At 49.7% G+C, this 26,838-nt stretch overlaps 1 protein-coding gene across 3 annotated transcripts; it reads right to left on the bottom strand.

The window, feature by feature from the left end:
- Positions 1-943: 943 nt before the first annotated feature.
- TMPRSS3 (transmembrane serine protease 3) lies at positions 944-26,836 on the bottom strand. Of its 3 annotated transcripts, none has more exons than XM_082392882.1 (13): positions 25,891-26,587; positions 25,142-25,280; positions 20,144-20,254; positions 19,166-19,282; positions 18,647-18,770; positions 15,779-15,904; positions 14,463-14,506; positions 13,810-13,975; positions 12,576-12,745; positions 10,655-10,750; positions 9,415-9,557; positions 8,660-8,812; positions 944-5,970 (listed from the first exon to the last, which is right to left on the bottom strand). In XM_082392882.1, the coding sequence occupies exons 2-13, from the start codon at positions 25,233-25,235 to the stop codon at positions 5,953-5,955; spliced, it is 1,362 nt and encodes a 453-aa protein (XP_082249008.1). In that variant the 5' UTR covers positions 25,236-25,280; positions 25,891-26,587; the 3' UTR covers positions 944-5,952. The 3 variants fall into 3 exon arrangements, with proteins under 3 accessions (XP_082249008.1, XP_082249007.1, XP_082249006.1); XM_082392881.1 differs by lacking the exon at positions 25,891-26,587 and adding an exon at positions 25,729-25,811; XM_082392880.1 differs by lacking the exon at positions 25,891-26,587 and adding an exon at positions 26,651-26,836 and having other exon boundaries at positions 2,586-5,970.
- Between the last annotated feature and the right edge of the window lie 2 nt (positions 26,837-26,838).

The following is a 26,838-nucleotide window of genomic DNA, read 5'->3' as shown; positions in this document are numbered from 1 at the left end:
GATGTGGCAGCTGCATCCCCACACCAGCCGCTCCTGGAGAGGAGGGATGTCGGCAAGAGGCCAAGGCACGTGTGGGGCAGACAGTAGACCCCAGCTCTTCCTGCAAACCTCCCTCGCCGCTCTGACCCCAGCAAAGAAGCTTCCACTAGAAGTGGAAGCTTCTAGTTTGTACCTAAGATGAAAAGGAAAGAAAGGGGAAAACAGTAAAAGAAAAAAGCAAAAAAAAAACCTTGATATAAAAATTATGTCTTAAGAGTCCATTTCCCCAACTCTGAAAATATGATATCAGTGCTTAGTGGATGGATTTTAAAGGCCATCACTATTGTTCTCTTTTCATTCTTAAAATAAATTCTCTCTTTTGCCATTTCTCACCCCTTAGTGATATCACTTTGACCATTTTTCTGTGAACTAGACTCTGAGTCATAATTTTTTACAGAATTTTGATCACTCTACGGCAGACCAGAATACAGTGTAGACATGTAGCAGGATTTGGTTTTCACACATCAGGCAGTTATTTTGTACTTTTAAGAGGAGAAATATGGATGTTTTTTAAAAATACGTCATAATTTTAAATTATAAATGTTATCGTTAGGTTGATTTCCACCTACTTCCATACATAATATGTGCTGGTTTATGAAACAATGGCATTCAGGTATAGTCCATGGAGGTGGTGCATTTATTTCATAGTCATCATTCGGTCACTCCACTCGTGTCCATGAGCAGCTTCTGGGTCCTGGGCTGGATGTTGGGATGTGCAGGTGAATAAAACACAGCCCATCCTCGGGAGCCTCAGCCTACATGAGACACAGGTTCAGAAACAAGTGAGTTTGTTGCCATATAAGTGTGCTACCATCTCTGTGTACACACACACACACACACACACACAAATACCCCAAGTGCTACAGGAGCCCAACGAATGACCTTTCTCTACAGGTCCATACAGACCATTTAGGAACCCAGAAGAGGCACATGAACCAGAAGGCAGCCAGTCTCCAGAAGTTGCTCCCAAGCAGGTGGGACAGGCCACAGTTCTTGGTGCGGAGCTGGGCCAGACACAGAGGACGTTGTGTCGCAAGTCACTGAGACTCAACAAGCCAGCCAGGCTTTTTCACACTGTGGGGAAAACGTGGCCCAGTGAGTAAATAGTCTAAATTAATTGATTGGAAGCCAGTGTTGTTTACGATTCTGCAGCAGAAACTGGATTCTTCTTGGTCACCACTGGCACGTCCTTTGCCACCCCGGTGCTGGTGGCCAGGCCATCGGAAAATGCACCTGCTCGTTAGATCAGGGCTTGGCTCCTCCACAAGTATCCCAGCCCCACTGTTGCTGTTGGGAAATTCTCACAGAGAAGCCTTTGGACATTGAGACCAGTACAGCTGCGCCCACACCTGGAACGTCTTCCACGAGCAGTGGCTCCCAGGCTGGGCTGTGGGACAGGGTGACAGGGCAGGGGATCCGCAGCCAGACCTCCCTGGCATCTTCCTGCACAGCCCAGGTGGTCTCTCCAGGTGAGAATTGGAGGAGACAGACTTCAGCAGATTCCTCAGCTCCCGGCCAGAAGCCCTCCTATTAGAAGAGGGAGGCAACTGACAGATTTTGTGGCCAATTACAGTATTCAAGTTGTTGACCAATTTTTATTTTTTTAATAAATTTATTTATTTTATTTATTTATTTTTGGCTGTGTTGGGTCTTCGCTGCTGCACGTGGGCTTTCTCTAGTTGCGGCGAGCGTGGGCTACTCTTTGTTGCAGTGCGCGGGCTTCTCATTGCGGTGGCTTCTCTTGTTGTGGAGCACGGGCTCTAGGCGCATGGGCTTCAGTACTTGTGGTGCACGGGCTTAGTTGCTCCGCGGTATGTGGGATTTTCCTAGACCAGGGATCGAACCTGTGTCCCCTGCATTGGCAGGTGGATTCTTAACCACTGCGCCACCAGGGAAGCCCCAGACCAATTTTTAATACTCTGTTTCCAAGCTTTCTATAATATTGTTAGGTCTTCTGCAATTCTTATAAACATATTTAAATACAGCCATATCAAATACTAAAGTACCAGAAGGAGAGGGAGAGAGAAAGAGACAGAGAAAGAGAGAGAGAGGGAGAGGAGCTATTTCCCAGACACTGTCCTGGACGTCTGGGCGCAGGTGGGGCTCCCTCATTTACTACCTCGGCACACGGATGCCCCACAGCTGCTTCTTCAGGTCTGAGCCGTCAGGGGAGGCAGCCCACCTCATCTATGGTGTGTTCCTCCGGCTGTGGCTGGGCCGCAGGTTAGGGGTGCTCCAGCCATGGCCTTCTCTCCCGGCTCCTGCTCTGGCTTGGCTGCCAGGTGTGAGGTAGGTGTCAAGTTGTTGTACCCACAGGAGAAAAGGAACAAGATGGCAAACCGCTTTACTCGAGAACCTTAAGCCAGCAAACGTCTCCATGGGAACCAAACATTTCTAGAGGACAAAGTCGATCACGACTTTGAATCACTACTACATCTCAAATGGGTTCAAACTGGTGGCACAAAGTCCCTTTGGACTCAAATGTGAAAGAATGTAGCTTTGCAATTAGTTAATTGCTTTAATTCCTGCTGGTATGCTGTGCCCCACTGGCCCGATGTGTGGTCTTGGGAAAATCTCGTCACTTTCACAAGTCGGTTTCCTCATCTGCCACTGGGACTAGTGGTAAACCCTGTGTCATAGGGGTGCTGTTAACGATGAAGCAAGTAAGCGTAGGGAACAGGTTTAGAACAGGGTCAGGACCCGGCACACACCGAGTAACTCCCCACCATTAGCATTACCCAGGACCTTTTGAAAGATGTAAGACAGCAAGTCTTTCCCAACAAAATAGCAGAAGGAAACCACAACAGGCTAAAGCGCATTTCCGGTGACCCCAAAGTCAAGTTTTCAAAACTGAGATTATCACATATGAAATCTTTCAACTTTTCACAACTTGGATCTTCAGTACCTGAGTTACAACTACTTTCTTTTTTTTTTTAAGTTGGAGTATTATTTTATGTATAACAGGGTAAATTTAGTGAAGTTATACAGGTTTATTTAAACTAACAAATGATTATGTGCCATGATACCATTATAGACTGAAATCTGAAGAACTGGATGATTTCTCATTCTTTTTTCCTACAGAACATTTTTTTTTTTTTATTGAAGTATAGCAGAGGTACAATATTATGTTAGTTTCAGGTGTACAACAGAGTGATTCGACATTTAAATATATTATGAAACAATCACTGGGATAGGTCTAGTTACCATCTGTTCCCATACAAACTTATTACTGTATTATTGACTATATTTGTGCTGTATGTTACATCCCCATGCCTTATTTATTTTACAACTGGAAGTTTGTACACGTTAATCTCCTTCACCCATTTCACCCAACCCTCACCCCCCTCCCCTCTGGCAACCACCCATGTGTTCTCTGTATTTATGAGTCTTTTTCTGTTTTGTTATGTTTGCTCATTTGTTTTGTTTTTTAGATTCCACATATAAGTGAAATATTTCTTTCATTTTTTGTGTTTGTCTTTCTCTGTCTGACTTATTTTACTTAGCATAATATCCTCAAGGTCCATCCATGTTGTCACAAATGGCAAGATTCCATTCTTTTTTATGGCTGAATAATATTCCATTGTATATATACACATCTTCTTTACCCATTCATCTGTTGATGGACACATAAGTTGCTTCCATATCTTGGCTATTGTAAACAATGCTGCAATGAACACAGGAGTGCATATAATTTTTCCAATTAGTGTTTTTGTTTTCTTTGGGTAAATACCCAGAAGCAGAATTGCTGGATCAAATGGTAGTTCTATTTTTAATTTTTTGAGGAACCTCCACACTGTTTTCCATAGTGGCTGCACCAATTTACATTCCCACCAACAGTGCACAAGGGTTCCCTTTTCTCCACACCTTCACCAACATTTGTTATTTGTGTTCTTTTTGATAATAGCCATTCTGACAGGTGTGAGGTAATACCTCATGATGGTTTTGATTTGCATTTTCCTGGTGATTATTGATGTTGAACATCTTTTCATGTGTCGTCCACCATCTCTATGTCTTCTTTGGAAAAAATGTCTATTCAGGTCCTCTGCCCACTTTTAAAATTGGATTGTTTGGTTTTTGGCTATTGAGTTGTATGAGTTCTTTATATATTTTGGATATTAACCCCTTATTGGATATATCATTTGCAAATATCTTCTCCCATTCAGTAGGCAGACTTTTCATTTTGTTGATGGTTTCGTTCACTGTGCAAAATGTTTTTTAGTATGATATAGTCCTATTTGTTTATTTTTGCTTTTCTTGCCCTTGCCTGAGGAGACAGATCCGAAAAATAATACTAATACCAATGTCAAAGAGTTTACTGCCTATGTTTTCTTCTACAAATTTTGTGGTTTCAGGTCTTAATTTAAGTCTTTAATCCATGTTGAGTTTATTTTTGTGTATGGTGTAGCAAAGTAGGCCAGTTTCATTCTTTTGCATGTAGCTGAAGAGGTTGTCTTTTCCTCCATTGTATATTCTTGCCTCCTTTGGTGTAGATTAATTGCCTATATAAGTGTGGGTTTATTTCTGGGCTCCCTATCCTGTTCCATTAATCTGTGTGTCTGTTTTTGTGCCAGTACCATACTGTTTTGATGACTGAAATTTTGTAGGATAGTTTGATATCAGGAAAGTGATACCTCCAAGCTTTGTTCCTCTTTCTCAAGATGCTTTGGTGAGCTACCACTGCTTTCAAAGAGAGCTGGGCAGAAACACTTAAAATAAAAATGGTCTTGTCCCTTTCTGACATGTACAGAGATCTGTGCAGTGACTATGATACAGTGAGGTGCATCCAAATAAAGTTTGCCCTTAGCTCTCCCTCCCTATCTTCCCCATCCCCTTCTCACACATGGAGGCTCCCTGGAGCCGGCCCTTCCCCAGGTACCTGGACCCATCTCTGATCCCTTTGAAACTCACCCATCTTTCCCACTGTTACCTCAAGGCAAAGCAACGGATTCATATTCTGATGAAGTCGTTTGTGATAAAGCACCACTGGACAGTGATTACTTACCAAGTAACCTTCCTCTGTTATGAGTGTGTTATGCGGACTGCAGAAGGTGTGTGGGTACCAGGAGGGGTCTCTAATCCTGCAGCTACGTGGGAGATTAATGGGCCCATACGGAGAGGTAGGGAAGCCTCTGGCCTCTTGATGACTTGAGACTGTCTAGTCTGCCTCAGTACCGTTGTGTGAGGTTTAGGTGGTCTTGACTTAGTACTTTCTTTTCTTACTCTGCTTCTGAGTGCTGTGATGTAATAGCAGATAATTCTGATCTGCCAAGAAACCTGTTCTAACAGAAAATACAAAACCCACGATGGATATAGAAGAGATCAAATTAATTGAGCCTCTTGAATTAAGCTTATACGAGCAGTCAGGATTCATTCAGACAAGCTCGGAGTGATGAATGCGCTAAGAAAGGGTACGTCCTCTGGAAGCAAGGGACAATGATACATCAAGCACCAAAGCCTACAAAAAATACTAGAAATAAACCTCAAACTATAATCTTAAGTTCCCACATGTCAAAGGAGATCCTGGTAGAAAATTGGTTAGGTTCTGGTGCCCGGATAGAAAGGTGCAGACAGATGCATCTACACTGACCACACTCCTGCAGGTCCAGGCTGCCGTGTCTTTGTTGAGGGGCTAATGTGTAGATTGCTTTGCAGGGGAGGAAACCAGATGGACAAGGAAAATGTAGCACTTCGGAGGCATTCCTGCTTCTGTTCTTAGTGAAGATCAGAAAGGAGGTTCGGGGTCCTTTTAGTCCAATGCCCCTCTGGCTTGTTAGAGGTGATAGAAGAAAATTGCTCTAGATGTAGAGGAACGAAAAGATGCTCCTTCTTTTGGCTCTGCTGTTAGAATCCATGGAAGGACAGGGATGTCTCCATCCTGGCAGGAACTCAAGGTGGTAACCTGCCTCTTTCTCTTCAAGTTTTCAGGTCCCTCTAGAAATGGAAACATAGGCATTATCTTTTTCAGCGCTTCAAGCCATCTCTCCAATATTAAGATGGAGTGAGCACCTGATTTTACCCTGAGTGGAGCTTCAGCAGTTCATGATTGATGGGGACAAAGTTGGCCTCTGCTCCATGCGGATCCCAGGTAAGTGTGAAATAGCTCCCCTTCCCTGTGCCACACGTCCAACCTGCCACACCCCCGCCGTCTCCGTCAACAACCTGAGACCTTTCCATCGTTTCCAGCTCTTAGTATCAGTGTTCCTGTGTCTCTCTTTGAGTTGCAACAATTTTGTTTTAAGCTCCCAGCAGAGAGAGAAAACTACTGGATGAAAATGAAGGTGATGCAGCAAACTTTAGCATCAGCTAAAAAATGGGGTGATTCCCCTCGAGATGTGAGAGCTATTGGAAGGCCCTCACATCAATGTTCAAAAGAAACAACTAAAAATGCAGGCCCGCTGGAAAACTCTCATGGGAGGGAAGCCTCTTCTGGGTCGTCCCGGAGACATTTGAAGAGAGGCATGACTCACACAGGCCTTCAGATGCCAGAGGCTGCCGTGGCTGAGATGCTCTCCCAGGCCTCAGGTGAGCCGTCCACCTATCCAGAAGAGCCTGCTTCTCGAGCTCTGAGAGGAGGAGGAGCCCTTTCTAAAATCCTCCCACGTCCTCAGAGTGTGCCCTGGAGACTCCTGCATCGGAATTGCCAGGGCGTCCGATCAGACCCTCTGGACCCTCAACGCTAAAGTGAGCAGCCAGGGGGAGTGTCTGCACCCCGGCTTGGAGATCCATCACTGGGCTTTGCAGGGTGCGGGGCTGGGCTCACGGAGCTGGTTGGACTCACGCTCTGCCCTCATTAGCCTCGGCAGGGGGCTTATGTGGGTCCCCTCACCTCTGATATGGGGATGGTCCTAGGGTCCAACAGCCAGGGCGGTGCTGGGGGGAAATGGGCTGAGATGTCAGAACTCCTCGGTCAGAACCTCCCAGACTGATTTGGGAATCTGGTCCTGCCCAACAGCTCAGGACTGGGCCGGGCTTCTTCAACCTACCCCTGCAGCAAGCCTGGTCACATGGACCCTCTGACCCTGCGAGCAGCGTCGTGGAGCTGCACCTCCGAGGCTCCCTGGGCGAGTGCGGAGGGTCCTGCACTCCCTGTGCCCACGTGATACCCCCCACCCCGGCCCACATGACCCTCACCCCTCTCAGTCCTGCTCACGGGCTGTCTGCAGCCACTGCGGCACGGAGGCTGCTCTTTCAAGCGTCTGTTTTCTGAGGGGGTGAGGGATTTGGGCTGAATTTTGTGCTGAAGAGCATTGCACAGCCCTCAGCGCTGGGCCAGGCGGTCAGCTAACAGCAAAATGGGCCCCAGCAGAAGTCCCCGGCAGGCCTATCTCCTAGCCTTGCCCTGCAATGGGCTGGCACTCTGTACCTGCAGAGGACACACAGCTATACGACAGCAGGGCTGGAATTCCAGCCAGGCCCAGTGCCAGTCTTGGGGCCTCAGCCCTGCTCGTAGCTCCTGATTTAAGGCAAATATTCAAGGAGGAAAAAGTGGAAATTAACACCAAGGCACTTGAGGAGTTTGGTCCTTCTTAGCCAATTGCTTTAAATTAAAAGGAGCATTTTAAAGGTCTTGATCTACCAGGACAGAAAGCAGATTACTGGTCCCTGGAGGCCGGGGGACAGGGAACAGGGAGTGACTGCTTAATGAAGTCTTATTTCCAGGAAATGAAAATATTCTGAAACTAGGTAGAGACGGCAGCAGCCCAACATCGTGAATGAGCTAAATGCCCCCAGATTTTCACTTTAGAATGGTCAGTTTCACTCTGTGTAAATTTTGCCTCAAAAAAACCCAACAAAAACAACAGCAACAAAATACACCAAAAAAAAAAAAAAGTTCTTTGAAATTGGTCCAAGGCCTGACATGGGACTCAGAGCCCGTGATCAGGTCCGCAAACATTTGCTACGCGCCCATGGGGTGGAAGGCCGGGCTGTCCAGGCTCCTGCTCCCTAGGTGGGTGTCTCCCCCTGTCCTCCAAGCCATTGCGCTGGGGCCTGGAGTAGGCTGGGGCATTCCTTGTCCCTGGGGGTCCCATTCTTCCTCCCGCCATCACCAGGGCTCCCACTGCCCACCCTGGTCCTGCCAAGCCAGCCTCACTGACCCTTCTCCCTCCTCCAGCACCACCCCCGACCGCCCACAGGGAGGCCCCCGCAAGGCACAGAACCGCCCAGACCCCTCCTGATTGGAGACTCTCCATCCCACCCTGGCTCCTGGCAAGGTCCAAACTCCCCAGTGGGCATTGGGGGCCTCCAGTCCAGACCATCCCCAACCTGTCTCCACACCCACACGTGCCCACCTGACTGGTTCCCATCCCCCAGGGCTCTTCCTCGGCTGCCCCTCCTCCTTTCCCCAGTTGGTGGAAGCACGTTTCCTTCACGTCCAGGCAACACTCGCCCTGTGTGTGCCCACCCGCCATGCCCACCCCGCCAGGGCCTTGTCTGTGGGATTAGCCATGCTCAGCCTGACACCCAGGAGCACAGAGTCACTGCTTGACAAATCGATAACTAATCGGTCACTTCCTGGCTCCGGACAGCAGGACTGGGGTCCCACGGAAGGGAGGCTAGAGGTGGAGTGACTGACGGGCACCAGCACGAGCCTCCAGGGCAGGGGGAGCGCTGCACCCACCTCCATCTGCTCGTGAATCCAGTCCAGGAAGGAGGTGATGCGGGTGTAGACTCCGGGCTTGTTCACCTCGGCGCAGCCAATGCCAAAGCTCGTGGCTCCCACCAACTTCCACACCCTCCTCTCTTGACACACCAGGGGCCCCCCGCTGTCTCCCTAGATGACAAGGAAAGAGCAAAGAGCACACAACAGGCACTGCCATGGTGTGTCCCTTGTCCTGGTGGCAGGATCACCCCCTTCACTGTAGCACAAAATACAGCACGAAGATGGCTCTGCATTCACCCCCCAGCCCTTCTGGAACTGACGTGCACTCCTAATAGTGGGGTCCTTATCCTTTGGGGACGGTCCCCCTCCAGCCGTCTCCCTGCCACATCTTGGGACCCTGAACCCACGAAGGTCAAGGCAGCTGGGGGAGCAGAGGGAGGGTCTGCCCGGCCAGGGGCTTTGGCTGGACCAGGCGGTGCTGGAGTCTCGCCCACTGTAGCTTTGCAGACTGGATGCACTGGTTCCCACCTGCCCTCTGCCCCTCTGTTCCCTTTGCAAACTCCGAGACCCCTCCCACTGCCCAGCACCCAGGCAGAGGGGAGCGCTGGGTAAACGCTGATATCCTGAGCAAACTTCTTCCCACGCCCTGTAAATTTGCTTTCCAGTCAGTCACAGGGACGTGCTGGTGGTGGCCTCTCCCGCAGGCTGGGTCGCCACAGCAGAACCTCGCCTTGTCCGCAGCGTGGCCCCCAGAGGTCACCGGGGGCCCCTACCTGGCAGCTGTCCACACCGCCTTTCAGGTAGCCTGCACAGAGCATGGAGGGGGAGATGATGCCACCGTACACGTCCCTGTGGTTGCAGATCTTGTTGGAGATCAGAGGCACAGCCGCATGGTTGAGGACCGGGGAGGCATCGCCTGGGTCAGAGCAGGGGGTGGACCGTGTGGTGCGGGGGGCCCCCACCGGGAACTCAGGGGGCCTGCGTGGGGGCAGGGAAGCCTGGAGGTGGACGGCCTTAGAGCTCTGCCCCCTGGGGATTGGGCTGGGGGACCCCGCTGCTTCATGTTAGGGCCACTCACTTCCCTAAGGTCACCAATGTGGGAGGAGGGGGGCAACTGTAGCCAACAGGGACCCCCCCCGCCCCGCCAGAGCCTGTCCTGGGCCAAGCACTTGACCCACACCAGTCTGTTTAGTTCCCAAAATAACCCAGGTGACAGCAGGGAAACTGAGGCACGCGAAGGTCCCACTCACAGCTTTGGGGTGGAACCTGGGGGTGGTCAGCAGAAACTTGTACTCCCAAAGGCATCTACATCCCAACCCCTGGAACCAGGGACCGTGTCACCTCCCAAAAGGGACTTTGCAGATGTGATAAGACCTTGAGATGGGGACACGATGTCGGGCTCTCTGGGTGGACCTTAAGTGTAATCACAAGGGTCCTTCAAAGGGTCAGAAAAGGAGATGTGATGATAGAAGAAGCAGAGGTCAGAGGGGAGAGAGATTGGAAGATGCTGTGCTGCTGGCGTGAAGGCGGAGGTGAGGGCAGAAGCACGAGATGCAGGGGCCCTGGAGGCTGGAACACGTGGGAACGGATCCTCCCCCAGAGCCTCCGGGAGGATGGCAGCCCCGCTGACACACTGATTTATGACTTCCGACCCCCGTAACTGTAGGGTAATACACGTGCGTTGCTTTAAGCCACTAAATTTGGGGTCATTTGTTACAGCAGCGACAAGAAACTAACACATCTGCGGCGGGTCAGCCTCGCCCCCCACCCGAACGGATCGACACCCTCTAACTTCACCTGCTTGTAAACTGTGACCTTCATGTCTTACAGGCTCACCACAGGGCACACCCGCCTCCCATTCCTCTCATGTCTCAGTGGCCGGCTGGGGGTCTGCGCTACACCCCGACCGGGACACGTGGGCGGGGACATTGCACTGGGACCCTGGGGAGCAGGCCCACAGCCCTTTCGGTTCTAGGCACCCTGGACTCAGAATCTTGATTTCAGAACACTGACCTCCATCCTCTGTGGCCCCCCAGCCTGACGTCCAGCATATTTTCCCATCAGGAAAGTGCTCTTCGGAGTTGGGCAGACAGACTGGCTGGATCATGTCTGGAGAGGAAACAAGAGCTTTCAAGCCCGTGGCAGCTGTGGTCTGAGAAAACCGTCTTCTCAATGCCTACCGCTCCGGCAGCTCAAGCCGGCTCCCAGAGAAAGGCCAGGTCCCTGGTCGTTTGGAAGCTATTTGCTCAGAGCAGGGACCCCTCGCCCACCAGAGCCCTGAAACTTTAAAACAACCCTAGACCGTGGCAACATGAGGGAGTCTAGACCAGGGGTCAGCATATTTTCTATAAAAGGCCAAACAGTTTATATTTTAGGCTTGGCAGGCCACGTGGTCTCTGTTTCAACCCTCACCTCTGCCACAGTAGCATGAAAGCAGCCACGGGCAGTGGTGAACAAATGGGCCAGGCCGTGGGCCAATAAAACTTTATTTACAAAAGTAGGCAAAGGGTCCGAGTCAGCCTATGGGCCATAGTCTGCCTGCTCTTGTTCTAGACCATGGGCACGCTGCTTTATGGACCAACACCGCGTGAATGTTCCCACCCCTCCTGACACATCTGGAGGCGACGAGCCTGCCTGCCCATGTGGGCTGTGTCACGTAAGCCCTCCACCAAAGACTGTCACGGGGCCTTCACATGACTGCATTCTGAGACATGCTAAGCTTTTGGGGTAGGACAATAATGGAAAGGTAGAGAAGGGATAAAGGCACTCATTTTAATTTTTGTCCAAGTGCAAGTGTTAGCACCTCCTTTTTTATAACCAAGGGTCATTAATCATAATTAACAAACAAACACCACCTTTACAATTTCTCTTTGTTTCTCTAGAAATATTTGTTTCCAGGTGTGATGTGTAGAGAATTCTGTGTGCTGTGTGATAAACACCCTCTTGATTCTGCCAGGTCCAACCTGCTGCTGGTCCTGAGCCAGGATTCTGCTCCAACAAGGGGCCTTGTTTATTATACTCTGCTGCTCTCTGAGCTGCTCTAATCCTTGGGAAGCAGAAGGGGGCTTTTACTTATTTAGCAGTAGGCTCATATGCTTTGTTGCATCTGCAACATCTTGGAAAGTTCTGTCCTGTGTGGCTTTTCTGGTGTTTTTGAAACCTCCGGGAGTCAGGACTTGACATTTCTGTGGAGAAACAGAGCCTCTGAACTCAGCAGCTGGCTGGGAGAGAACGTTTCTGAGTATTTCCAGGAGCTGGAGATTCCCAGTGTCTTCTAACTTGTAAAGAAAGGCCTGCAGGGAAGATTCCACCACAACCAGCTGGCTGGCCTGGGAGGCCCTCTCTTTCTCAGCCAAGGTAGAGACACCAGGCAGGTAGGTGGGGACCTCACCACAATAAGCACGAAACAAGAAAAAGCTCTTTGTTCCCATGGGCCTGAGACCCCCTTCTACCACCCACAGGCACCAGGTGGTCTGGCCTGGGGAAGTCCCTTTAATCTCCAGGTGGCACCAGCAGAAAGAAAGTAGCACAAGTGAGGGCCCCAGTGGCCCCAGCCAAACCAAGTTGACCAAAGTAGAACCACAAAGGCTCTGAAATCAAATAATCATCAGAACCACAGCCCACAAAAGCAGGCCAGGACCTGCATAGTGAACCTGAACAGGGTGACCGTCTGCTAAAATTGAAGATGTATGTCTCCTAACACGATGGCCCAAATGTCCAGAATGTGATTGAAAATTTCTTATCATACCAAGAACCAGGAAAATCACAACTTTAATGCAAAGAGACGGTCAACTGAGGCCAACACGGAAATTAATCACATATTGGAATTATCTGGCAGAGATTGTAAGGCAGCCTTCATCAACATGCTTCAACAAGCAATTCAAATTCTCTTGAAACAAAGGATAGCAACAAAATGACAGAGACCCAGACGTACCGTTGAAAGTGACAGGCCTGGCCAGCTTCATGAGGGCGATGTCATTGCCCAACCTCTTTGGCTTGTATTTGCTGTGGTAGATGATTTTTTCCACCAGATGGGAAGGGGCTGGACTGTCCAGCAGGGAAACGAGGCCCACCTGGATGGTCCATGACTTGGGGAGGTAGAGACTAAAATGAGAAAGCCCCAAGCACGTTAACCCACAGACCCCTCAGATGTCCCGAGAGCCAGTGCCAAGGAGATGCCAGCAGACGTCCCCCCCCACCAAGCCCTGCAGAAGCACAGACCACCCTATGCATTTCCTAGACAGGCCTTGCTCTTTGCACCTCTGGGCATTTGAGAAGTGAGCTGAACTTTGCTCCCTGTGAGGGTCCATCAGGGTCTGTTCTCCACCAGAAACCGAAATAGAAGGAGGTGGAAATAACGGGGACAATTGCCACTGTGTTTGGAAGTATTTTCTGTGGTTTTCTTCCACGCCACACCCCTTGAGAGAGACTCAAGGGGGGGTGGCTCTGGGGAGACCCCTGCCTACCCTGCACCATCCCTCTCCCTCTCGGCCACAGCATGGTCCACTGTGATGAGCTATGGGGAGGCCTAGGGCCTTTACATTGCTGGGTTCCCTCCTGCGAGAGCTTCCTTCCTCTTCTTTCTCTCTCTCTTTTTTTTTTTTTTTTAATTAATTTATTTATTTTTGGCTGTGTTGGTTCTTCGCTTCTGTGCGAGGGCTTACTCCAGTTGCTGCGAGCCGGGGCCCCTCTTCATCGCGGTGCGCGGGCCTCTCATTATCGTGGCCTCTCTTGTTGCGGAGCACAGGCTCCAGACGCGCAGGCTCAGCAATTGTGGCTCACGGGCCCAGTTGCTCCGCGGCACGTGGGATCCTCCCAGACCAGGGCTCGAACCCATGTTCCCTGCATTAGCAGGCAGGATGTAAACCACTGTGCCACCAGGGAAGCCCCTCTTCTTTCTCTCTTTTCTGTAAGAGCTGCAGGCCAGAGGTCCTTAAAATGAGCCCGGGATCACCAGTGTCACCCAGCTGATGGAGCTGGATCCACAGCGAAGAAGGAAGGTGTCCCGCCACGTGGACATTACTTTGTGACCATCCGGTCTGTTTTCCTGCTTTCTGGACCTGCCCTGCTGTAGACCACCCAAATTAGCCCTGTCCCAACATGGCCCGGACTGGGATGGGGGTCTGCAGAAGATGAGGACCCCCCGCAAGGAGGTCAGGAGAACTCACTCATAAACACAGTGGGCAGCAGTGACGACCCACACGGGGGTGATGACGGACCCTCCGCACAGGTGGTAGCCCTGGAACTGCAGGCTGGCCTGCCAGGGCCACTGCGCCAGCAAGGACACGTTGCCACCCACGATGCGCGGGCTGGAGCCCGTCCTCAGACCGCAGACTGCAGAGGGAGAGGGAAGGTCAGGGGCGGGAGCTTTGGTGGGAGCACAGGGTGAGGGATGGGGGGGCAGGTCACCTGCGGCGTGGGACAAGCAGGGTGCGTTAGGGGTGCAGTGGGAAAAGCCCATCAGGACACAGAGCCAGGTATGGCAACCCCTTGCCTGGGTGTCTGCCCAGGCTGGGGGCAGGCCCTAAGCAGCCCGGGCACACTTTTCTGGCAGGAGGGGCGGGGAAGAGAAGGTGACAGAGAGTCAGGCTATTGGAGCCACCACGGAAGGACAGGACACCGTGCGCCGTGGTCCTGTCTGCTGCTGAGAAGTCGCCCAGGGCTCTCTTCACCCACCTGGCAGATGGGGGTCACAGAGTTCCCACCTGGCCCCTGGGAGGAAGGGGCTGCCAGCAGAGCGGTCCGAGGAGCGGGGAGGGGGGACAGGAGGCTGTGAGCCAGGGCTTCCTTCCAATTCTCTCTGCGCTTCTGTAACTCTCACCTGAGCACTTCAAGGTAACCACGTGACCCGAGGCGCATCCCTCCCTAAAGTGGAAAAAGAGTGCGCTTAATGATAAATACCCGAGGCCTGTGAACTGAACACTTTTTTTTTTAACTTAAATCTTGGGGTAAAAGAAAAATAAACTTTACTCCCCTGCTCTTGAATACAGATTACAATTTTAGTTTATAAAGAAAAAACACCACGAGAGTGAGGTCACACAAGTCATTATAAAACACGTGACTACAGTGAGGTATGGTGTGTGTGAGCAGGTGTTGAGTATTTCTAGGCTTTGTATAGCTAATGATAAGAGATGCATAATGAGCTATATTATATAAATATACACTTGTGTCATTTGCATGCCAGTTTTACCCCGATGTTCTTCACCGGCCCCTGCTGGACACAGTGTCCATCGGATGGCGTGGCAGGCTCTCCTGCCACAAAGTCCTTTCAGCCTGGGACACACACATGTCCAAGAAGACTTCTCCCCCACCTCCAGAGCTGAGATGTGATTGCCTGGGAAATGACACACACCCTCCCCTGCGTGGGTGGGTGCTCATGTACAATCCACCCTGGGATCCCTTTGTAACTTTCCTGCCTTTAGAGCCCCAGTCCTGTCACATGATCATGCAAGAAAAAGCTAGTGTCACCAGACTGAGGTTTTAGGGCCCAAGAGAGGGGCCGTCCCTGCAGATTGCATGTGGGTTAGGAGCGATTGTCAGTTACACAATAAGCAGACAGGCAGTTGTTTCCTGGAGCAGAGAGAGCACTCCTGTTGGGGTTTGGTCCAAGGAGTCAGGAAGAGCATATCGAACATGGGTTCAGAAAGCCTGACGTACCTCCGTGCACCAGACAGGTGACCCCTGTAAGCTTCAGGTACCTGACTGTCACTTAAGGGTACCTCGTTTTACCTTCCTTATGACTTCTTTGGGGAAACATGTAATACAAATGGTGAACATTAAAGTACTTTGTAAGTAAAGAAGGATACGTTTCTTTCTTAATTTCTTTCCTTCTAATATTTTTTCTCCTCCCTCCCTCCCTTCCTTTCTCCAAACACATCAGCAGCGCCCACTGTGTGCAGTGTGCAATGTTGCATTTACGACACACGCATCACGGGACCCCTTTACCGTCCTTCCTCCCTCTCTCTGTTGGGCTGTATTTGCCTGGTTCGGGATTAAGTCCTTGTACCCCAGCCTGGTGCGTCCACCCATCTAACCAAAGTGGCCAAACCCGCACCTTGCCCTTGGAGAACACAACCTCATGCACAAGTCCGGCGGATGACTGGACATAAGTGGACACAGCACCACCTGGCCGCTTACCTCACGTACACCGAGTGGTGTAAAGCGGTCACTTTGTCATCTGGCAAGAGGTGATTGATGGAAACGAAGTCCTCTCGGAACTGCTCCTCGAGTGAATCCACTCTGAGCGTGTCCGAACTCACATAGCTGCAAACACAATGGAAACGCAGACCCGATGTGTGGAATTCACTCTGCAGCAAATCTACCTGGGCTCAAGTCACAATGATACAGGTATCATACTGGGAGGGGAGTCATTTTAAGCCCCCAAACCATCAATGGCTTCCTTCTGCCAACTTAGCAAGGTATTCCAGACCTGGAATAGTCTGGGGCGGCCCTCTCCCCACAGCCCATCCACCCACCGTGGGCTCCAGCCACATGAGAGGGAGAACCACTTCCTGACGTAGCTGGGTGGACACTCCTTGATGCATTCAGCTGAACTGAACTTTGCTTGGCCTGAAGCAAGCCTCAGAGGGAACAGAACACAGAATTGGGTGGAGTGTTTTCAGGTGAGCACCAAAGTGGGGGTGCTGAGTGCCCCAGGTACGATAGGCTGGGGGTGGGGGGGATGAAGGACTTTCCCAGGCTGCCCAGAGCTGGCGGGGCTCCTTTTACAGAGACATGAGCACCTAGATGGAGAGATTCAGGGGCACCAGGACAAGCCAGTGTTTAAAGGGTCAGGAGACAGGTCTGGAGAATGATGGAAAAGAGGGCATAATATTTTTCAAATCAGGCATTCAAAGAGTTATGAGATGGGAGGTCGTGGAATGAACAAAAGACAGTCGCTGGCTTGCTTCACTGGCGAACTCACCAGCTTATCAAGCGTGATTTCATCAGGTGATTGTAAACGCTGGGGGGTGGCGCGGGCAGTCTACGTGGTATACAAAGTCCAGCCAGGTTTGAGTTTTGAGAAAAATGTAATCCAGGCAGCAGCAATGACCCTCCCAGCCTCCCCAGGTATTGCTCAACCTACTGATACGTCAGGCACCAGATGAAAGAGCCAGCTGATACCGAGACGGAGATCCTGATACAGGTGGGTTGGGCTACCAGTGGGGCGGTGGGGGTGATGCAAAGGGACCCCGAAGGCTGCACCTGGAGCCCCATAAGTTGTCAAAGCCTCAGTGGTAACAGCAACCAGGACCACAGACTCTTCTAGGGCGTCCCTGTGGTCCAGGCTGGCTTCGAAGCCCCAAGATCACTTGAACCTCACAGCGACCCTTTAAAGCTGGTGCTATTATTCGCCTTATTTTTGAGGCCTCGGTCATGTGACGGGGCTGTACGTGTGCTGGGATTTGGACCCAGGCAATCTGAGTTGCCAGTCTATCTTTTTTTCTTTATCACAGACCTCTGACACAGGATGCTGCAGAGCAGAGGGGATCAAAGGAGGGCTTTCAAGAGACAAATAGGAAGAATAAACGAGAAAGGATACAGAAGTAAACCTTAGAACTGAAGAAACAGGGAAGAACAGAGCAAGTTTAGAGGGAAGAAAATGGACAATGTTGAGGGGACAGACTGGAAAATTGCATCCTCCAGACTTGCCCTGAAACGGAGCAAGGAAGGACCATCTCAGCAGACGGCTGGGGTGCAGCGATGCCTGAGTACTGCCGGGAAGGGTTGGGGGAGGAGAGAGGGGCCGCTGGGTCCTTCTGCAGGACAGAGGGGAGGCCAAGGATTCAGGGCGGGGAGGTGGTCCAGGAGGGAGAAGCAGGGGAGGCAGACGGGAAGAAGAAGGGACGCCCCCTAGTGAGTCCAAGGAACTACCTCCTATGGAGGAGAAATGCCCAAGGGAAGCTTTCAGCTGTGAGCCGTGGTGGTGGGGTTTGCGTGTGGGTCTGTGTAATTGGTGTGTGTGTGATGTGATGTGTGTGCATGGTGTGTGGTGTGTCTGTGGTGTGTGTGTGCTTGTGGTGTGTGATGTGGTCTGTGTGTGTGTGGTGTGTAAACTTCCTCCTTGCCTATGAGGAGTCAAGTCTACATAGTTCCTGAAGGCAATTGTGTGGGTGCTTTTGCTGTTGTCATTGGGCTTGAAGTGCAGCTGATTTCTGAATCCAGGTTGTCACGGGTGAGAAGGAGGCAGATCTCAGGGATACAGGCTGGAGGGTGGGTTTCACTGGCTTTGGAGAAAAGAGTTGAGAATATGATGCATCAGATTTGCGAGTCAGGGCTCCCTGGGCTCAGAGCGTGGAGGTTTTAACGCCCGTTTCCTTGGGCGCAAACAGGGATGCCCACTTCCTGAGGAGAGTGTGGGTACTCAGAGCTTGCTGGTTTTGAATTCCAAGAATCCGGAACAAAGAGGAGCAGGAGTGCAGTCCTGGGCACCCAAGGAAGATGGCAGCTGCCAGGGGCCCGAAGGAAGGGGCCGCTTCAGGGCCAAAATGTGTCGCCCCAGTGCAAAAAGTCACATAGGCAACACAGAACGCTGAAACGTGGAGATTCCACTGCAATAGTTCTTTCTTCCACCTGTTTCTTTCTTCCACCTGTTGCTAATCAACTGTTTTGAATAACTGAACATTCACTAAATTGCTGACTTTTCGAACTTGGCTCTCTGGGGCTCCTTGGGAAGTGGGACCAAGCTGGGTGGTGTCGGGAAGCCGCCCAAAAGCTGTGGCCTGAGGAACTGGGGGCTCAGTCCTCAGCTCTGAAGCTCTTTATTGAATATTTGCATCTAGGGTCCTGGCCTGAGACACCCCCAAACACTCTAGGTCCCATGTGACCTTGAGCAAGTCACTTAGCGTGTTGGGACCTTGGTTTGCGCACCTGGGATGTCAGGCATCGTGGGGTTGCCATGGGGATGTCGAGGTGCCTTGTGCGTGCCCAGCTAAACGGCAGCTGTCTGCCCTTGTCGTGATCACTGCTCATGTCCTGCCCACTGCTGGGCACTCTTTGAATTACCTTGGAAACCCCAGCTGGGCACAGGCAACGGTAGCGTGGTGACTCTTCCAGTCCTCAGAGCACACGGTCCTCCAGGTGGCAGCCGTGAACACCTGGAGCGCGGCGTTCTGACCGCTCACGCGGACTGGCCAATGCACAGGAAGACAGGTCGTTAGTGGCCTGAGGGACCCTGAGACCCGGCAGAGTTTCTCTGCAGCCAGCCTAGACCCTCCCGTGCTGAGTCTGACCTGCCCCTGGTCAGTGCCCCACCCACGCAGGGCAGCCACAGTTCTTATCGTCTGGACCCCTGAGCTCTCTTGGAGTTCTCTTCTGCTTGCTTACGGAGTCTCCCCAACCCAATTTTAGCTCCATGTAAGGGCCCCCCCTTAATACCCAGCCCAGGGTCTCCTGGGGTGAATGCCAGTTGGATCCCATGACTTAACAAAGGCATAGCCTTGGACCCATTTCTCAGATGGGGAAGGTCAGGGTCGGGTTGTACTGACGTCCTCCTGCTTCTGCAGTGAAAAGGCATGACCTTACCACATCGGTACTCATCTTCCCCGTCTTTGCAGTCTGACACTCCGTCGCATCGAGCCGTCAGCTCAATACACTTAAAAGACGAACGACACCTGTACTTCCCGGAGCAGTCAAAGTGGACTGAGGAAAGGAGGGAGGGGATCGAGGAAGGGCTGCTTCAGTGCGCAGCACTGACAACCGTACACCTGCCACGCAGCCTTGAGCTTGCCCAAGCGTCATGAAAGCTGCGTTGAAACGGCACCACTGCCAGCAGCCTGTTTCCCTCAGCCCAGTTTCTGTTCCAGATTCCAGTGGGTGGGGCAGCTGCACCCCACCGTGTTTCCCTAAGTGACCTCAAGCCACAACTCAAGATGAATTTAGACTCCGGTGGCTCAAGGTCCAGAGAGAAAGTGCATGGCTGTGGCCGACTGGCTAAGCCGGCTGAGCAAGGAGCCCTGAGTGAGGACCCCTGGCCCCCAATCTACCTCCTGTCTTCTCTGACCCTGGGCGAGAAGTGAGGGAACTGTGGACCCCAAAGCCGAGCACGTGGAGAGTTAAACTGATCTGAGATCCACCTATTTGAAGAGTAAATGCGAAATTGTTCCCTATCAGAGACCATTCAAATGACTCTCTTTCTCAAAAGCCACTTGCACCTTATTTGAAACCCAGCTTGGCGTGGCATGAATGGCCTCCTTGTCTCCTCCACCAGCTCCCACCCCCTCCTGCCTGTGGGTTCAGTTTCATCAGCTGCCTTTGGCCACTTTTAACTGGGCAGGCTCCTTGGTGACAAAACTTCCAGCACAGCCAAAGGCCCCCGCTGGGGCCCAGGTCGGCTTCACAATCCTGCAGGCAAATAAAGCTCAAATCAGCAAACCCAGAGGTTGTTTGCCTTGGTAATTAGGGCTGTGTGGCGGGCCCAGGTTGGTGTGAGGGGGGAGCCCGTGAAAGTCTAAACGCCTGAACAGGTATTTGAGAACCTACTAAATAATGGATCGTACTCACTGCCCAGACCAATGGCCAGCGCTAATATCAATGCAATTATCCCGATGACAATGATGGGAAAGAACTTCAGTGGCAGCAGAGACAGGATCTGGGCAGCTACCGCGTCGGCATCTAGAAACCAAAAAGCGGGGAGAGCAAAAGGCCATGGAACAGCGAATCTGAATGAAATAAGACAAAACTTAGCTATTCATCCCCCCTGCCCTCAGTGCAGAGAATGTTCCAGCCCAAAGAGAGTTGACTTAGAGAAATGGCCGCCCACCTGGGGGCACATTCTCTAAAAGTTGAGCCCCAAGCTCCCCAACACCAGCCCAGCTCCATCCGTCCTCGGTTAGGGGATGGTGTGATGGGTTGAATTGTGTCCCCCAAGAGACATGTTTATGTTCAAACCCTCAGAACTCAAAATATCATCTTATTTGGAAATAGAGTCTTTACAGAGGTGATCAAGTTAAATCAAGGTCATTAATGTGGGCCTTAATCTAAAATGACTGGTGTCCTTATAAAAAGGGGAAATTCAGACACAGAGACGGACACACACAGAGGGAAGATGATGTGAAGAGACATGGGCAGAAGACCATGTGAAGATGAAGGCAGAGATTGGGGTGATTCATCTATAAGCCAAGGAACCCATGATTATCAGCAAACCCCAACATCTAAGATGAGGCAAGGAAGGATTCCGCTGCAGGTGTCAGAGGGAGCAAGTCCTTGCCATCAACTTAGTCTCAGACTTCCAGTCTCCAGAGACAATAGATTTCTGCTGTTTTAGGCCACCGAGTTTGTGATGTTTTGGTGGCCCTAGGAAACTAATACGGAGGGGAGGTAGAACCCCAACTCCCAAGGATGTTTTCCTACAGAGGAAGGCAACATGTAAAACCCAAACAGGGTGCTTTCAGGAGAGAGAGAGCTGGGATCTCTGAGAGGGTCACCAGATGATGTTCAGGTCATTCTCCACCAGTCCTGGGCATAGACACCGAAGGCCTTTATTACAGACCATCTCTTGGAGGATGCTGGCAGAGCAAACAGCCTTAGAAGACAGAGATAGTGTCTTTCTCCAGAGCAAGGGACAGGTTATTATTTACTGTCTGGCTTAATAAATACCACCTCTTCCTTTAGGACAAAGCTTGTGCGGGTCTGTTTGAAGCCCATTATAAAAGATGTGGATTCCCTCAGCTCAGGGTTCCTCAGCTGTGATGCAGACCCACTGTGTGTACAGCGTGCACCTGGGCTGCTCCACATTGCTGCCGAGGGACTTGGCGGGCGAGCGTGACCTACTCCAATAGGATGCTCGTGTCACCTGTGCTGTGTGTACACGTGTCTGACGGGAGGGCTGTGTCTTCTGCCAGCATCCGTGGGACTGGGGCAGGCTGACTTGTTAGCTTGCAAGTAGGGTAAAGCCCCAGACCCTTCCCAGTTCTTGCCTATAGAACGAGGCTGATTTGGTAGAAAAGAAGATCTGAAGAGCTTAAGATACCCAAAAGTGCAAGCCTCTCTGGACAACAGGAGGATTTCCACTGGCAACGTTAACTCTCAGGAGAACAGGCCATTTCATGCAAATTATCTCATCAGTCCTGAAAATACATCTATGCTGAAATTGTTTTCCATTATAATTAGGAAGGTTAGAATGTAGGAAGGGGAGGAAGCTTTCCAGGCCTCACATGACGACACAGGACGGAGACTGCCTTGGCCTCTCTTCTCCTGCTCTTGGAGATGTTGGGCCGAGAGTCTCCCATGGAAGAGCCAAAAAGAGGCTCCCTGTCTGTCGTTGGAAACCCACAACTTCATCCTCTGGCTATAAAGACTGCGATTATAAAATGGTCAGTACCCTTCCCGGTTGCCCAAAACAGAAGTGAATTGGAAAACAAAAATGGAAAAAAAGAAAGTGATGAAATGGGAGGAAAAGGAGAAAAGAGTAAAGAAGGAAAAAGCAGGAGCAGAAAGGGAAGAATGGGGGGATAGGAGATTCACATCAGACTCTGTGCCGTGAGTGTGGAGCGGGGCGGAGGGACCATCCGCACGGTCCTTGTTTAGCCTTGGATGGAGGAGCCGGCGGCTTGTTCCAGGCTGCACTCTCAACACCTAGAACAGCACTGGCCATTCCACAGTCCTCAGTAAATTTTATTAGATTGAAGGAATGGACGGATGGATGGATGGATGGATGGTTTCGGGATAATGAACGTGGTTTTATCTCAAGGCCAGAGACCAGTTCCTTTCAGGATGACCAATTTAGAGTCAGCAAAGTGGACCCCTCCCCTCCACCTCCCCCGCCTCCGGAAGCCTGCCCCAATCAGTCACTCTCCCTACTGAGATGCCGGCTCTCCAGTCACACTTTAAAACTCAGCAGGAAAGCCAGAATGACTTCTCATCATTCTAGCTGTTCTGTATCCTAAGAGTGAGATTTAGGAAGTGAGCCCCAGTTGTAGATCCAAAGATTGTCCTTCAGTTAGCACCTTTGTATCAGCTCACATTTGCCACTTTACGGCTCCTCGGCCGCGTGCCCTGTGGTCCCACCGTGGACCCCCTCCTCCTTGCCCTGTCTTTGAGGGCTTGCTTGGAATAAAAAGCAAAAGGTATAGCATCTCTTCAAAGAAGGAATGCAAATGATAAACAAGCACACACACAAAAAACCTTCAACCCCTCCAGAAACGAAAAAAACACCACAAATTAGACATAATTACATATCACCTTTGCAATGTGTTATTATTACAACTACTACTACTATTCCCACTGCAGTCCAAAGTGAAAGGAAATGGATATCCACTTAACAGTCAATAAGAGTATAAATTGTGTAAACTTTTTGACAGTCAAATTGGAAATATGTACCAAAAAGCTAAAAAATGGATAGAATTTTTGACCTATTAATTCCACTTCTAGGAATTTATCCTAAAAAGTCATCATAGATGTACACAAATCTCTATGTAAAGGACACTTAAAGGAGTGACCTTGATGATATTGATGCACGGACATATGGAAACAGCCTAAGGGACCAACAAAAGGGAGATGGTGAAATAACAAATGGTATAGAAATATCTAAAATGGTAGAGGAGAGGGGTCGGCAACGTTTTTCTGTGAAGGACCCGATAGTAAATGTTTTAAACTTTATGGGCCATAAGTGGTCCCTGTCACAACTTCTCAACTCTGCAGCTATGGCCTGAAAGCAGCCAGACAAAATGTGAATAAATGGGTATGTCTGTGTTCCAATAAAACTTTATTTATAAAAAGAGACAGTGGGCCAGATTTGGCCCAGGGGCCATAGTTTGCCAACCCTTAAAGGCTATTTAATTATTTAATGTCATGGAAAGATGAACATGATATTTTTAAGTTAAAAAAAAAAAGCTTCAAAATCATACAAATAGTACAGGCAGACCTCATTTTATCACGCTTTGCTGATATTGCAGTTTTCGTAAATTGAAGGTTTGTAGCAACACTGTGTAGTCAGATAAAGGCTAGCATTTTTTAGCAATGAAGTTAATTGTTTAACTAAGTTAAAACTTAATTTTTTAATTAGGGTATGTACATTGTTTTGGGGCATAAGGCTATTGCACACTGAATAGACTATGCTGTTGAATAAATGACTTTTATATGTATGGGGAAACTAAAAAAATTAGTGTGAATCATTTTATTGCAATATTTGCTTATTGCAGTGGTCTGGAACCAAACCCAAAATATCTCTGGGGTCTACCTTCCTATTTCACTTCCAAAGAGAAATACAGATATGTTGATAGGAAAAAGGCAAGAAATAAATAATAAAGTGCTAATAGGTTTATCTCTGAGTAAGAGTAAAATTGTGGGTCATCTTAAATAAACTTTGATTAACTGTATTTTCTAAATTTCTATCATAAACAATGCATTGGTTTATTTAAAAAGAAAAGTTTAAAGAAGTTTTTATTCCTTCCCATGACTAGGAATTAATGATGACGAAATGATCAAAAATTAGCAGAAAAGAATATGTATAGTGTTATTCGTGTTATGATTTATATTATAAAATATTAGAAATAATTATACGTCAAATGATGACAAAAATGGCTATGTAAATTACACACCTACCTGACCCTATAAAAAAGGGCATTTAAAAAACGAAAAAGCACATGGAAAAACGCCTGTCTGCATCTGCACTGCCTGTGAGTGTATACTTATGGGCAAGGACACGGAGAGAATAAAGAAGATGTAAAAACTAGCTAAGTTTGGGTGATTAGGTAACTGCAGGGTGTTTTTTCTTTCATTTCCACTGATGCTAACTTTTGAAAAGCATTTGTAAATTGTGTATCTTTTCCCTTACTTGAAACCTCTTCTCCCACCTCCCATCGGTCCACATCAGTTGTCAAGGTGGTTTAAAAGGAATCGTTAGTGCGGCCCCCATGCCGTGCTTTCTGGAACCCTAGCCAGGGGCCCCAAATGTCCCTCTGCCCAGCCCCTGGGCTCAGTCTTCCTGACTGCAGCCGGGACCAGGGAGCCACAGCTTCCTGTGACAAGTCCTGATAGGGTCTTTGCCAAAAAGATCCTATCCAGGCATGAAGGAGTCCGCCATTTCTCCAAGCATTTATGACCCATTTCCAAAACCAGCTTTCCTTCCTTTAGTTGCTAGGAGCAACTCAGTCACCTGCTGTTGAATTTTAATCTAGGCATCTGATACCGTTAGGGCAACCAGCTTATTTTAAGTTTTCTGGAGGGGCTGGGGACCACTGATTGTCAGGAATTCCTGGAGGGCTCAGAGATTTCCTGGCCAGGATCTGACCCCTAACTCCCAGGGGCAGCTGGAGCCTCGATTTCTGAAAACCTCCATCCAGAGAATTCCAGCACCTATCTCCAGGGAGTTGGCAAGAGGCTGAACAAAGTGATGGCCCCCCTAACGCCCCTTCTCTCCAGGATTCTGCAAACACGAGGAAGCGGCCTGTGGGTGTGAGGGCTCCTGGGGAGACATTTCTCCAGGGGAACACTCAGCCACATCGATCATCTCTATGGGGGAGGGGAGGTGGGGCAGAAATGATACCTGGTGCCACCTACCTGGTGCAACAGGACTTATTTTCAAATCGTCAAGGCCGAAAAGCGACCTGAAGGAGAAGGGGGCTTCGGCAGCAGGTGGGTCATTTTCCCCCATGGTGACTATTTCAGGACCTCGGAGACCAGGCTCCACCTCCACGTCCTTCGCAGGAAAGAATAGAGAGCGTTTGCTTCCCTATGTATAGTTTTAGCATCCAACGAATCTTTGTCGTGTGAAATCTTTGAAATCTGACAATCCACATAAAGAGCATTCAGTGCCAATAAATCAAAACTATTTGTCCAGGGAGAATGCTTTTTTTTTTTTCTGAGCCACAGCAGATAACAGAGAAACGTCTAGAGTGAGCGAAACTACGAATGTAATTCTGCCAAACGTATGACTTTCCCATTATTTGTTCAACCAATTTTCAAATCAATTGAATAGCATGTCTCTAGAGATATGCCCTTTTACCATTTAGAAGTTAGTTACCATTATTTTTCAGAAGATAAATTACTTTCAAACACTTTCCTTCTCTCTTTTGTCCCACTTAAACTTGACCCTTTGCCTGTGCAGGTGATACACCTTCCATACTATAAGAAGTCTGGATACTCACATAATGTCCGTGCCCCCAAAATGCAGATAGCACCAAGGAAGGGACGCTCACCCACAGTATTTGGAGCTTCCCGTAAACACAACCTTTTCCTGGCTCGCACAAGCTTGACCTAATTAAGGATGAAAGTATCCTCGCCCTCTGGGTGCCCAGTGCCCCCCTTACCTCGCAAAGGGAGGAGTGGCTGGGGACTGCAGGCTCACCCAAAAGCTACACGGGGGATCTGTTTCCTCCAAGAGAATTCCACCTATCGCGATGCCGGACAGGTCAGAAGCCTTTGGAAGTCATTTCCAATAACTCAGAAGAGTGGCAGAGGGAGCAAGGAAACAGTCCAAATGTTCCCAACTAAATTCCAGCTCACTCTCCGAGGAATCAGGCATGAGCACCCCAGGAAGCTGCTTCTGCAAATCGCTAAAACCTAGACATTCCAGCAGTCATATAAACATGGATACTTAGATCACCCATTGTTATTTTCTCTCCATTTACTTGTAATGTTTGAAATTCAAAAGGGAACTATTAAGCCACTTAAAACAATCTCTGTCTTCATGCTGTTTCACGTGGTCATGGGAAAATCTAAGCAAGAGTTATGCGCTAAAAACGTTTATTTCATTTCCATTGCAAGAGTAGCTTTGAAGAATAGCTTAGGAAACTAATAATTCACATTCAGCATTTTTTACCTTGATTCTTGCTCGTAACTGCTGCTCACTATCAGCCTGTGGCAAATTCCACAGCCTAGCTTTAGAACAAGAATAAGAATCAACAGCAAAATGCTTTCTGAAACAGGGAACCTAGGTAAGGGAATCCCTTCCCAGCAGGTCGTGGTTGGGAGGTTTCACATCCAGAAATGTTGAGAAGTCATCTTTTAGAAGCGGCTTCTCTCCCCTCCACCACCCCGTCCCCCCCCCACCCCGCCCACTTCACTCACCATTTCTGGAGCCGCCATCATTAAAAGCAGAAACAATTTCCTTTCTCATTATAAAAGCAAGCGTGATGGTAAGCAGGCTGCCAACAGGATAGTCCAACCGGGAAATATTTCCACCGAGGCACTCAGCCTTGTCGACTCAATCATCGCGCAAATGGCTTGATCACGGGCCTCTGGGTAACCCTACCTGG

This window comes from Balaenoptera borealis (genome assembly GCF_965194805.1).
Source record: "Balaenoptera borealis genome assembly, chromosome: 5".
NCBI lineage: Eukaryota > Metazoa > Chordata > Mammalia > Artiodactyla > Balaenopteridae > Balaenoptera > Balaenoptera borealis.
The sequence above is the reverse complement of the archived record's forward strand: the minus strand, read 5'-3'. Positions and strand labels throughout refer to the sequence as shown.

Bases quoted from the DNA above. Each gene is read 5' to 3' on its own strand.
- TMPRSS3 (XM_082392880.1), bottom strand. From the start codon at position 26,671: ATGATGGCGGCTCCAGAAATG. The intron at 13,976-14,462 runs GTGAGAGTTACA...CTCCCTCTGCAG, and splicing joins GGTTACCTTGAAGTGCTCAG to TCTGCGGTCTGAGGACGGGC. The intron at 8,813-9,414 runs GTAGGGGCCCCC...CTTGTCATCTAG, and splicing joins GCGGTGTGGACAGCTGCCAG to GGAGACAGCGGGGGGCCCCT.